The following is a 12828-nucleotide window of genomic DNA, read 5'->3' on the forward strand; positions in this document are numbered from 1 at the left end:
ATGGCTAACCATGTCTAAACTCCTGATGTAATTTCAGTTTCCAGGTTGCTCAGGGAGCCCATTGGCAACGGGGTTATTTGCCAATTAAAATAAAACTCTTGAACAAAAACAACCCTCCTCCCTAGATCTCCCTCTGCTGTGGCAGTGCCCAGGTTTCCACGCACGAGGTCAGCGCTCACCTCTCAGCCTGGAAGCTGAACTTAAGTCAGACCGTGAGGGTGTTCATGTCCCAAGTCTGGTTTTTCATCCAAGTTTGGGTTTCAGCTCTTCTATACCTAATGCTTTGTGTAAGGGAAGTAGTGGCTTAGTTTTAACTTTTCATTAATTTTTGGTGGAATCACACGGCCAGCTGTGGGACTGAGCTTCTTCTTGGGGAAAACCATCAGACAGCTCAGTCACTCATGTCAACACCAAACTGAAACCTCGGCATGAGTTCGGAGCACTGCAGCAGAAACCTCCCAGCGTGCTCTCCCTGCGCCCTGCCCAGCGCCCAGCCAGCCTGACTCACTGGGATATGACTGCCCTTCGCAAGCACCGAGAGAATCATGTAACAGCACTCCACGACATGCATTTTGTAATTTGCTGTCTTTATAAGACACCGGATAATTACAGGTAAGGGTAGTTGCTCTGACATCATAGCTCCGCTTTTCTCCCTGCTCAGCGCAGGTCGGCTCGTACCATTGTGGAGGGGGGCAGGGCAGAGGGTGTTCCGCGCGCATGCGCGCTGGGTGCATGGCGCCGTGCAGCCGACGGTGGCTGTGTTGCCGGCCTAGGCGACCCCGGGAGGGCTGTGGGCCGCCATCGTGGGCAGCGAGGAGCGGCGGGGCTGAGCCAGGTGTGTGCGCTGCGTTAGGGGCTCTGCGGGGAGCGGGCAGTTGTCGGTGCCGGTGTTTGTGTGGGGCAGGGGCTCTTGGGGCCTGGCCTGCCGTGCCCGTGCCCGTGCCCGTGCCCGTGCCCGTGCCCGTGCCCGTGCCCGTGCCCGTGCCCGTGCCCGTGCCCGTGCCCGTGCCCGTGCCCGTGCCCGTGCCCGTGCCCGTGCCCGTGCCCGTGCCCGTGCCCGTGCCGTGGGGTTAGTGCCCTTCACCGCGGCTCCTCCGCTTTTGGGTCCGTGGTGTGAGGTCCCCGTGCTCTGGGCTGTGGGAGGTGCTGAGGAGCGAGGGGCCAGGGCGAGCAGGGCACGGGGGGAACAGCCTAAATCACGCACAAAATGAACTCGTATTTAAATATTTAAACGTTTTCCAGCTCTTTTTTTTTTTTTTTTTTCATGATCTTTAGCTTCTGCGCGTTCAGGAAGTTCAGCTGACTTGAGGCACTGACTGCTGGACTGTTTGGTTAATTATGTTAATGTTGCTAACCATACATACAAATGCTGCTTGTCTGCATTCCATAATCCTGTTGCATTTTTTGGGGTTGGTTTTCTGTTAGAAAGTCATGTAATGTTTGGAAACTGATTGCTAAGTCTTGTTTTGAGATATGATCCTGAAAGCTCATTTCTGTGTAACTGGTCCCATGTGCTAGTATAACTTTTTCTATTTTCATGTCCCAAGTGTGTATGTGAGGTTCTGACTTGCAGCCAAAGGTGTAAGAAGTGGTGGAAAATCAGTAAGGGAAAAGCAGAATAGGAAAAGAATAGCAGTTAGTGACAGCACACTGCTGTTGAAATGTGAGTTTTGTGAGTAAGAAAACAGGATTTGCTTCTTGTGTTTTCCCTTCCTCTTTCTTAACTTCCTTCATTGCTTTCTTCCACTTTTGCTTCAAAACATTACATCGTACTAGTAAAGTAAAACTAATCCTAAACACGTTGCTTAAGTTGGTTTTCTTTGTTCATCTGTCTACCTGTCTTTTGATGACTGTGTCCAATGGCAGCAGAGCTGAAGTCTTAACTGCAATGAAAGTGAGTTCTGTATAGTTTACAAGGTGTGGATGCAGATGACTTTTTAATAAGACTCACTTAATTTTTTTTTCTTTTTGTTCCAGATGGAAAAGAAAGAGTTCACAGTTGCTGGTCCGCATAATAGCGGAGGCTGAATAGGTGTAGGGGTATACAGTGTGAGTGAGAAGTATCAAACTCCCTGCAAGACTGTGTTCTATTAAAAGGGAAAAAAAAAAAGAATAAAAAGGAAGACATAATGAATCCTGCAAATAACGATCAAGCATTTGGGACCATTTTTGACTGGGACTATCTCTTATGGGAAGTTCGTTTGACATTTTTAGCAGCTGGTTTTTTAATCTACCTGGGAGTATTTCTTCTGTCTCACTGGTTATCTTCCCGGATGAGTACCACTTACCGTGCCTTGTATGCAAGGGAGAAGGTGTTCTGGAATATGGCAGTCACACGTGGTGCATTTGGACTTCAGAGCTGTGTTGCCGGATTGTGGGCTTTGCTCATAGATCCTGTTTTTCATGCTGACAAGGTGTATTCACAGCAAAAGTGGAGCTGGTTTAACTGTTTAATAGCTGCTGGATTTTTCTTGCTTGAAAATGTAGCTGTTCACATGTCCAACATCGTTTTTAGAACATTTGATGTGTTCCTGGTGGTTCATCACTTACTTGCTTTTGGTGGCCTGGCTGGTCTAGTCATCAATGTGAAATCTGGACATTACCTACCTTTGATGGGAATGTTGCTGGAGATGAGTACTCCCTCAACCTGCATTTCCTGGATGCTTCTGAAGGTAAGAATTTCAGACTTTACAAATTACATTTGTATCAGTTTTCATGCATCTCACTCCTCTGCAAATAGTGTGTACAGTTTGCCTAGACAGTTCTGTAGCAAGGCTGTGCTTGTCTAACTGACATAAGGTTATTGTGCTATCTACTTCCACTGAAACATGATTGTGACAGTTCTGCACGTAGGCTTCTGTGTAGTGATGCGTGCATATGGCTTGTGAGGTGGCTTATAGCTAGTCTGAGCTTGGATTGATGTATACATGTGCTATGTCACAGCTCTACATGAAAAAATGCCTGAGGGGTTGTGTATGCAAAGGCTGTGAGTATGCAAAGGTTGTGTGTTTGCTTTAGTTCTAGGGATTCTGTACTTTCTTATCTTGAAGTAACAGTCACACTTGTGTATACTTTCTGTTCTTGTTTTTTCTAGGCTGGCTGTGCAAATACCTTTTTTTGGAAGGCAAACCAGTGGGTAATGATCCACCTGTTTCACTGCCGCATGATTCTCACTTACCACATGTGGTGGGTGTGTATTTTCAACTGGAATTCTGTGGTAGAAAACCTGGGACTGCTCCATTTTATCGTTTTATTCTCTGGATTATTTGCTGTCACATTAATACTTAACCCATACTGGACATACAAAAAAACTCAGCAGCTCCTCAGCCCAACTGACTGGAACTTTGAAAATAAAGCAACAGAAAACGGGAAGTTAAATGGTGAAACATCACAAAAGAAGGGGATGTAACACTGGAACTTCTGTTTCCTAGTATGCTATTAGACTACAGCAGAATGTGCTGCAAAGTACCCATGAAATTGAAACTTTTGCAAGAAGCTCATTAGTACAGACACTTCTTGCTGTTCATATTCAGTATGCATCGGAAGTATTTAAAAACATTGTATTTCATATGTACGGATGCATAAATCTTCAGCATCTTAGCAAAGAGTTATGCCAGCAGTTTTGTCACTACTTCAACAATATTCCATGATTTAGCAATGGCACACTGTAATGGTATCCTTTGTCCTAGTGCTTCAAAGTAGCTCTATAGCTAACTTGTCCACTAATCTTAGCTTGAGTCAAATTCAACTTTATTCTCATTTCACATACATTGGAGATACTGCTACTGAAAATTGCATTTAGAAAATGAAGGTCAGTTCTGACCCCAGATAAGGTATGGTGTGGATACCTGTGTGCCACTGAATATTTCCTGGTGGTTGAATTGATCACATGGCAGAATGCAGTCACGGTGGAGTTTGTCTTTTTTTTAAGTACACTTCATGAAAAGGAGGCAAAGGTTAAGTGCTGTCAAAATGAACTGTAGTTTCCAGGTTGCCTTCAGTATGAGAGTTCATATCCGCAGCAAACATGGATGTGGTGAGGAGTGGGAACACCAGTTCATTGTGCTGGTGGTCATGCTAGGTAATCGTGGTTCTTTCTGGACTTGAAATCTGTGAAAGACGAGTCAATGACAAAACCTTTGATTGTTTATAGTCCTCAAAAACTTTGCTGGCTGGTTGCTAAGATTATCTTCGTAGTTCAGAAACAAATAAACATGCAGTAGGTCTAGTGTTCCTGTTCTACTTTCCCTTATTTTTGGTTATTTTTGGAATACCTCTTAGTTTTAGAGAGTTTTAGAATCTGAGGTGACTCATCTTTGGAGAAAAGCCTGAGTCACCTCTTAGAAGTTCTGTTATTCCTTTAGTGTTTTTATTCTACTTTGAAGAACACAGATGATGATGCTATCAGTTCTTTGCACTTTATCCACCATATCTTTAAGTTTCTAGGTGACCTAGGGAACAAAGAGAATTGGATAGTGGTTTGGTGACTTGTGGAGGTTATTCTCCCACTTGTAATGACACTTGTTTCTGGATGCAGTTTTGAGCAGCAGATCACAGTATAAAGATCACGATAGAAGAGAGTGCCACCTATTGGCAGGAGAGTGACAAAGATTCCTAGTTAATGTTGATGTACTGTTGAGATAAAAAACACATCATTTGAAACTTCATCATATGCTGTGATATGACACAGATTTATTTACCAAAGTAATAAGATGGGGCAAGCCGAAGCTGTGAAGATCTTTAGGTTGAGGTGTATGTTAGAGGCTTTGTATCCTGCTCTGTGTGGGAGTGTACTGTTTAAAATGGCAGAGGGGAGATGGGGGGAGGAGAGTACTGTCTTGGTGCAATCAAGCCCATTTCATTACATTTGGTGGGAATGTCTTTTATTTTGTTTGGATGAGGAGGTTGCAGTGTTCCATGTTTCCCTAATAAGATTTTTGTATGTCTTAATATATACATAATGTACAATACCTAAAAGCACCTGTTAACCTCAGTGCTGCTAGACGTGCTAGAACAGGAGATCTATGCAATAATACAAGTAATTTGCTTCACTTTATATTTCTTTTGGTTTGAAGGGTGAGAGGGTTTTACAGTCTATATAAAGATATAATAGAACATGAAAATAGGCAACATTTCTTCTTCAGGTCTGTTACACAGAGCCTCTTTTCTTCACTGTGGGTTCTAGTGTCTAATTACGCCTACAGTGTTGCATTTCGACCCAAATAAAGGCTAGCTACAGTTAGTTTAGAAATGTTAATGTGAAACTAATCTCAGGCCTTTGGGGCCTCTTTTATAAGGCCTCAGCTGCCTAATACCTGAGATAGAAAGAAATTTGCCATGAACACTAGTAGGGATAGGATCAGGTCACAGGTTGTGCTGCTGCTGTGATTTGGAAAACTTATGCAAAATATTTTAGGGTCATTTTGCTTGCCTAGATGTCTGTGAAATACTTCATCCTGCTTCCTTGTTGGGCAGGTGTATTTGAGGAGTGCTGCTTGTGTCACGTTGAAGACTCTGAAAAAGATAACTGGTTTGGTGTATGCTTTTTGTACACGTGCACGTGTTTCCGTTGTTGTTTTTTAAAGCCCAACAAAACGTCTGATCTGAGGTTTGGACTGTATCCAAGCATCTAGTTCTGTGTTCATACATTCCTAAATCAGAGTTTGTTTTCCTTCAGTTGTGTCATGTTTTGTTTTCTTTTTTTTTTCCCTGAAACTGGTTGTCATTTGCTAAGATCTGTCTGTAGTATTTATTCCTACCTGCAGTGCTGGTGGTGATCCAGCAGCAGTCACAGTACTACAGTGGTGACTTTGGCTAACAGTTTCTAGCACGCACTGTTGAGCAATTATTTTGTTAAATGCCCATGTCCTTTTTTTTTCCTGCTAACACTGATCACCTATTGATGTCATGTAGTTACAGAAGACTTTTCTTAACCTCAGGGAAATTCCCACTTAAAGTGACTTTAGAAGTATTAATGAATTAATTAATTCAAGCCTGCTCCTCACACAATGTAATATTTGTTGAATGCATCTTTACATGGAGTGCATGAATAAAAGTATTTTATCGAGCAGTTGTATACCATGAGTTTCATTTGCTGATTAAAATAATGCCTTTGTTATTGTTTTTTTTTTTTTTACTTTATGCTTATAGCTGATTGTTCTTGTATTAAGACAACCTATTCTGAGCGGAGGTGATGTCCCATCTGTAGAAGTAGCTCTAAAACTTGTAAACTTGTCTACCTTCATCAACATTTAACGTTAGTGATCTCAGTTATATGGTTAAACACTAGAAGCTGCGCTGTTCATGTGGGTATGTACTAAATTGTGTCACTTGAAGTGACACATCTGGCTTTGTATTTGAAGTGCAATCTCTTTTTGCATTAGGATGTAACTATGAAGACACTTCACCTGGTGTCAAGAGATGCTTCATGGTTTTGTGTGAGCCACCATCATTTTTTTTTTTGAGAAACTGTTCAGTTGCTGAACAGCAAGATAACAATTACAAGCACTGAATGTGCCCGTCTTCAGTAGTGCTCTGCAGGACTTACTTCCTGATCCTTTTAGCATTACTGAGTTAAAGGAGAACAGCGTCATTGCTGGCATTTCAGCTATTCTGTTAGGAATGCACTGTGCAAGCAACTGGCTGGCATCATTTCAGTAGCTGTGTCTGGAATCGTGTCCCTGAGATTCACTGAAGCAGAAGTAGAGATGTTCATATGTAAATCTCTGCTTGCTGTGGAATGTATGTGGGTACAGACTGGGAGGGGAACAATACATAACAGTACTTGTGTGAATAAAGTCCTTTTTGTAAATAATCTGTAGAAGGAACTTGTTGTTAATGTCTTGCTATTCAGATGTTTTCAGTTAATAGATAAATACATTTCACTTTGTAGTTCTTGCCATAAACCCAGAAATGAATTGGCATATGCTTACTTTGACAGTGTTATTCAGCAATTACAATCTTTTGATCCCGTGTCGTGGCGCTGGTTGATAAGTGAAAGTCTCTAATTAAGCAAATTATGCCTGTTGCTCTAGTTAGCAGCCCCCAGATGGTTTTCCAGTGTTGGAAGAGACATTGCAGGCTCCCATGGACTAATTAGTGTGTTCTGCTAGTGGTGGTGTCACAGAAACAAATGTTCTCGCAGTACGTCATGCCTTCCTGTTCTCCCTAAGTGGAACAATAGTGAGGAGGAATGACAAACGCAATGACACAGCGAATGGCAACATTTGAGGTGGCAGAGACAAACCTGACATGAAAGGAAAGGAGCAGGGAACTGCTCACAGGTGCACAAAGAAGCAAGTGAACAAATGGACAGTGCAATCACCTGCTGCTGTTACTGTGTGTGCTCTGATGAGTCGGCTCGGGTCACTTCTGTACCCTTACAGGTATGACTTGAGCAGGGAGAGTTTAATGCCAGATTCATCTGGTGCTGTACACATTACTTCTGAGCTGAAATGTTTGTTCCTTAATATAATTCTCTTTTTAGCTTTCTCCGTGCATGGGATATTTAGTTTGCATTAAGATGACACTGCTTTCACCAGAATGTCTCCTGACATTTCAAGACTCATGAATGAATATGTGCATGATTTTAACACTGGTAATTGGTTGTAGCAGCTCCACGTGCTCACTGGGGCCTGTTTTGTTGTTGATGTTTTTAACAACACTTTCCTTTGTTAACTCTCTGTCACCAAAACTGTGTTCACTGAAGTTGAAGTATGTGGCTTGCACTAAATTAGGGCTGTTCTGTATTTCTGTATATTCTGTCAAATGGGTGATGTCAGATTACCCAGGTAACCCATCTTTGATAAATCCAGGGTGTTTATTCATTTGTTTCTCCCACAGTAGGGCTTCAGGAAAGATGTTATAGGAAAATTTTTTCATAATCTTAACTTCCCATTGAGAAAATATTTTTTTCAGACTGAAATTTGTGATATGCCATACCGGTAAACTATACTTTTACTATCTCTTGATCGAAGTATCAACTACATCAGCCTTAGCACCTATTAATCCTGTGTAAGCAAAAAAAGAAATGTGCTATGGTATATTGTTGGTGAAGGTTTACATAGATAATACTTCAATCTGGACTAAAAAAAAAATCAGATTTAGAATCAAGAGCTCTTGACAGTGTTCATGAAGGAGGTGCTAATGCTGATAAAACATCACAGTGTTGTAATACTGAGCGTGGTAAGTATTGGTGTGCTCAGAACTAACTGATGTTTCCCAGTCCTGTGCTGGTGCTTCAAGGAGATGTGGAGGACTGGGCAGCAGCAGGCATCATATCAGAAAACGAATGAGCAATGCTGTTATTAAACCAAATACTATTTTGATGTAATACTTCACATTTAAAAAATGTTATTTTATTATTATTTTTTCTAATATAGAATATCCCAAGTAGGCAAGGACCCATGAGGATTAATGAGTCCAACTTCTGGCACACAGCACTACCCAAGAGTTTGTTAACTTCTATACAACACCTTTACATATTTAAAAGGTATACAATGCATCTCTTTTGCTCTATCTGTACTAAACCTAACCCTTTTTTTTGTTGTTAACAGGATTCATTTGCAATACCTCTCTTTGTTCTTGCTGTTCTCCTCTGGACTTTGTGTTCCTCAGCCAGCAGTTTTGTCGAACAAAAAGACTGAAGGAGGAAAAAGGTTTCTGCAGATATGTTTGGTTCTCGAAGCAATCGTATACTGGAATGCATAACGGGAAACTGCTCTTTTCCAAACAGTGACTGCAGGAGCCCGGGGTCTTTGTTTTGCTGACAGCTGAGCTATTCCCATGTTCTGACTCATCAGTGGCTGTTTCTACATGGGTAAAAGCAGCTGCACTCTGCAGCACTACTCTAACCCTTATGAGTGAAAATGAGGCAAGTGTTATCCTAAAAGTTGCATCAGTCCTGTCTGTCCCCTGTGAGCATTCATAGAATCACCAAGGTTGGAAAAGACCTACAAGATAATCTGTCCAACGATCCACCTCTCACCAGCAGGTCTCATTAAATCACGTCCCTCAGCACAACATCTAAATGTTCCTCAAACACCTCCAGGGTCAGTGGTTCCACCACCTCCCTGGGCAGCCTACTCCACCACCTGACCACTATTTTAAAAAAGCAGTATTTCCTAATGTCCAGCCTGAATCTTCCCTGGCACAACTTGAGGCCGTTCCCTCTTTTTGCCTGTATGTATCATGTCTCATCATTATGTTTGGTTATGTGCCCAGCACATGTGCTGCAGTAGATGCATGTCCTTTGGCTGCTTAGAGATGAAAGAGACTTTTGCTGGAACTCCTGTAAGGAGTAATGAGAGAATGAGAGTAAGAAAATGGTGGTGAGGTCTCATTGTACATCTTTCACCTGTAAAACTGATTTAAACATCTCATGGTAAGAGATCCTATTAACTTTGGCAGCAGCCATAGGTGTACTGTAGTTATTGACAGTTAGTTACGGCTAATAATGATTTCATTGGAATGATTAGATGATAGCTGCTATTAGGACATTGCTGTAGGAAAATGCTAGGAGTGGAAGATATTTTGGAATGTAGTACCTTGCTGTATCATAACGTGATCTATTACTGTTAGATTTATCCAACAAGGTTTCCCCAGCAATTTTCTACTGCAATCAGAGCAGCGTATTGAAATCCTTCTCCCGCCATAAGAGGGTACTGCTTATAGATAATACTTTTCATCATTGAACGGGTTTGCTGAAGGCAGATTTCCTGCCATTTCAGCTCTTGAAACAATATCTGGATATGAGTGAAATACAACATGTTTTAAAAATTTACAGAAATATTACAGTCAGCTGTAATCATCTGACTGTACTGGAAACTGAACTGAATACCATAGTGGTAGTTCTGGCCTTAACCTTCCCATGTCACCCAATTTTTTCTCTTCATTTTCTTTCCCACATAAACCCTTCACAGCCAGTGAAAGATGCTTTACATTCTCTTTGTAACCAACTGCACTGAAAAGAAATAACTTTCTAAAAGACCTGCAATATTTTTGAAAGTAATGCTTTTAAATGTTTCATGTGGAATTCAATTCATGTGATCTCACACAAAGACACGGGGTATTTTTGCATGTACCTACTGTTAGGCTATAGAGAAATGAAAAATGTAGAAAAATAAGGTGGTAGAATGGTCAAATTTATTTTGAAATACCATCATTTTCAACCAGAAATGGTAGAAATATCTCAGAGTTTTCACATAATGATAATACACTTACTGTGCTTGGGCATATTTCATTACTGGCTGCAGCATGAATACACTTGAATAGGTTAATATCATCACTGGCTGATGCATGGACCTTTGAAGAACATTTAGTTTTACATTTTTCATATTTAAAAGTACTCTACAGATTTTAAATGGTATTGACCAATATTAAATAGTTGCACCAATTAACCAACCAAGTAGTTTTTGGGCTGCTGAAAAGGACCTGGTGGTACTGGTGGATGGGAAGCTGGATGTGAGCCAGCAATGTGCCCTCCAGCCCACAAAGCCAACTGTATCTGGGCTGCACCAAAAGAAGCGTGGCCAGCAGGTCAAGGGAGGTGACCCTGCCCCTCTGCTCTGCACTGATGAGGCCTCACCTGGAGTCCTCCGTCTAGGTGTTGAGTCCAAAGTACAGGAGAGACGTGGACCTGTTGGAGTGCATCCAGAGGAGGGACACAAAAATGCTCCAAGGGATGGAATGCCTCTTCTACAAGGTGAGAGAGCTGGGGCTGTTCAGACTGGAGGATGGTCCAGCAGGATGTGATAGCGGCCTTTCAATATCTAAAGGGGGAGGATGTAAGAAAGAAGGGGACAGACTCTTTGGAAGGGTCTGTTGTGATAGAACAAGGGGGTCTATCACCCCTTGATCTCAAAACTAAATGATCTCAAACTAAAAGAGGGGAGATTTAGATTGGATATAAGGAATCAGGTTTTTACAACTAAGGTAGAGAGGCACTGGAACAGGTTGCCAAAGAAGTGGTGGATGCACTCGCCCTGGAGACACCCAATGCCGGACTGGGTGGGGCTGTGAGCACCTGAGCTGGCTGTCACTGTCCCTGTTCGTTGCAGGGCGGTTGGACTTGCTGGCCTTTAAGGGTCCCTTCCAACTCAAGCGTTTCTGTGATTCTGTGTCAGGAATTGGAGAATTACAATGTATTTAAGAATATTTTTCATCAAGGTGTAACATGCGTATGTGGGTATACTGTAGAGTATGTTCTTGAAATAATCGTAAATGTGTAATTTTTTTTTTACAAGAGGGGGCTGTGACTTGTTTTCATGTTGAGAAACCTTTATTTCACTGTGCCGAAACAAGTTCGATTTTGTAATCTAGCAGAGGGCTTCATTTGCAGGGATAAATGTGATAAAGTTCTACAACAGCTACCATGGGATGGGCTATTCCCGAGCACGAGGCTGCGATTAAAAAACAGATAAATTCTAAAACAGTTAATATCTATTCCGCACGTGCCCAACTTTTCCGTCCCGGCCGCAGGTGCCCTCACCCGACTGGCCGGGCCCCGCGCAGTGCCGCGGGTGATGGAGCGGCCGTGCCCGCCCCGCCGCGAGCGGCGTTCCGCTGCGCCAACCGCGCGTCCGCGGGGCTGCGCGCCGCCCCAATGGCGGCGGGCCTTGCCGCAAAAGGCCCGGCAGCGGGCGGGGCGCGGCGGGCTGGGGCTGGGGGGGAGGTGAGTGGTGAGCGTTAGCTCTGCCAGGTTTCGGCAGCTCGGCCCGGCCCGGCCCGGCCCGACCCGGCGGTGAGTACGCGGTCCGGGCCGCGTGGAGCAAAGCGGGCGGAGCTTCGGCCCGGCCAGGAGGGAGGAGCGGAGCGGGGAGGGCCCCGCCGGCCTCGGGACTCTGGGCGGCGGCCACCGCCCTCGGCTGAGGACGTGGATGGTTTGGCCGGGGCTGCGCGGGGTTGCTGTGAGCCGGTGAGTCCCGGGGGTAACGGGACCGCTCCGCACGGCTCGGGGGAACGGGCTCTGCTGAACGCGGCGTGCGCGTTCCTGAAGTTTCTGCTGCGCGCTTTGAGTGCGGGCTCTGCTCGTGCGGTCCCCGGCCGCCTCACCTCCCCGCAGCGCTGCTTGAAACACAAAGCCTGCGTGTGCAGCTCCGACTTCGTAATTAGGGTTTGCGTTTGCTTCGCCTTTCTCCAGACAAGGGAATGTACCTGGGTGCTGTAGCAACGGCTCCTTCCTTTTTTATTTCATTTTTTTCCGAAGGAAGTGTTAAAATTGTCTTTCGTTTGTTAGCGACTGAGAGTTGGAGCAGCTGTGCAGTTGGTGGTGGGGACCCCAGAGCGTGTGGTTATTTCAGAAGGAAAATCACTCGTTAGCCTGGTGGGCTCTGCCTGCGGGGACAGCTAGTGAGGAGCTGTTGCAAAGGGTTGGGTTAAAGCACGTCCGGTGGTGCTTGTCACTTTGACCAAGAAGATTTTTATCTACCTTACATTCTGGCCTTTAATTTTGGTGTTTGCTCGACCCAGAGCCATGGCTCTCGTGGTGGCGGGTACGAACTTAACACTTAATTGCAAGATAAAATATATACATATATATTTGTGAGCTGTTGCAAAACTTCACTGTCATAGTAAAGCGCATATGTAATTTTTCTGCATGAGCCAAGAGGTAAGTTTTTTTGTTGGTGCTGAGAAGGCATAAGGTTTATCGCTGGAATTTGGGGCTGTGCTTTCAGCCTGCTGTGGGAGGTCAGGCTGCAGGCTTTCCTCTGCTACCGTCACCTGGGCGCTCTGATCTTGATAATCTGTCTGACTTGCTTTGTTTAATCCACCTTGTCTTTTTCCTTCCACCCCCCTGGCTCAGCAGCCCATGAACCAGTTACATGTGTT

General features: G+C 43.9%; 2 protein-coding genes across 8 annotated transcripts in view; both read left to right on the plus strand.

Annotated features, from left to right (window-relative positions):
* The first annotated feature begins 517 nt into the window (after positions 1-517).
* On the plus strand, positions 518-3448 carry CLN8 (CLN8 transmembrane ER and ERGIC protein). Of its 3 annotated transcripts, none has more exons than XM_065730767.1 (3): positions 518-612; positions 1978-2672; positions 3095-3448. In XM_065730767.1, the coding sequence occupies exons 2-3, from the start codon at positions 2130-2132 to the stop codon at positions 3407-3409; spliced, it is 858 nt and encodes a 285-aa protein (XP_065586839.1). In that variant the 5' UTR covers positions 518-612; positions 1978-2129; the 3' UTR covers positions 3410-3448. The 3 variants fall into 3 exon arrangements, with proteins under 3 accessions (XP_065586839.1, XP_065586837.1, XP_065586838.1); XM_065730765.1 differs by lacking the exon at positions 518-612 and adding an exon at positions 719-835; XM_065730766.1 differs by lacking the exon at positions 518-612 and having other exon boundaries at positions 1464-2672.
* Positions 3449-11812: 8364 nt separating this feature from the next.
* ARHGEF10 (Rho guanine nucleotide exchange factor 10) overlaps positions 11813-12828 on the plus strand; it is a 108094-nt gene continuing 107078 nt past the window's right edge. For all 5 annotated transcript variants that reach the window (XM_065730771.1, XM_065730773.1, XM_065730774.1 and 2 more), the window contains exon 1: positions 11813-11914. The gene's annotated coding sequence lies outside the window, so the exon portion shown is untranslated. The remainder of the gene's footprint in view (positions 11915-12828) is intronic.

Source organism: Cyrtonyx montezumae, unplaced genomic scaffold (assembly GCF_038088225.1).
Source record: "Cyrtonyx montezumae isolate F1298 unplaced genomic scaffold, pur_monq_1.0 scaffold_13, whole genome shotgun sequence".
NCBI lineage: Eukaryota > Metazoa > Chordata > Aves > Galliformes > Odontophoridae > Cyrtonyx > Cyrtonyx montezumae.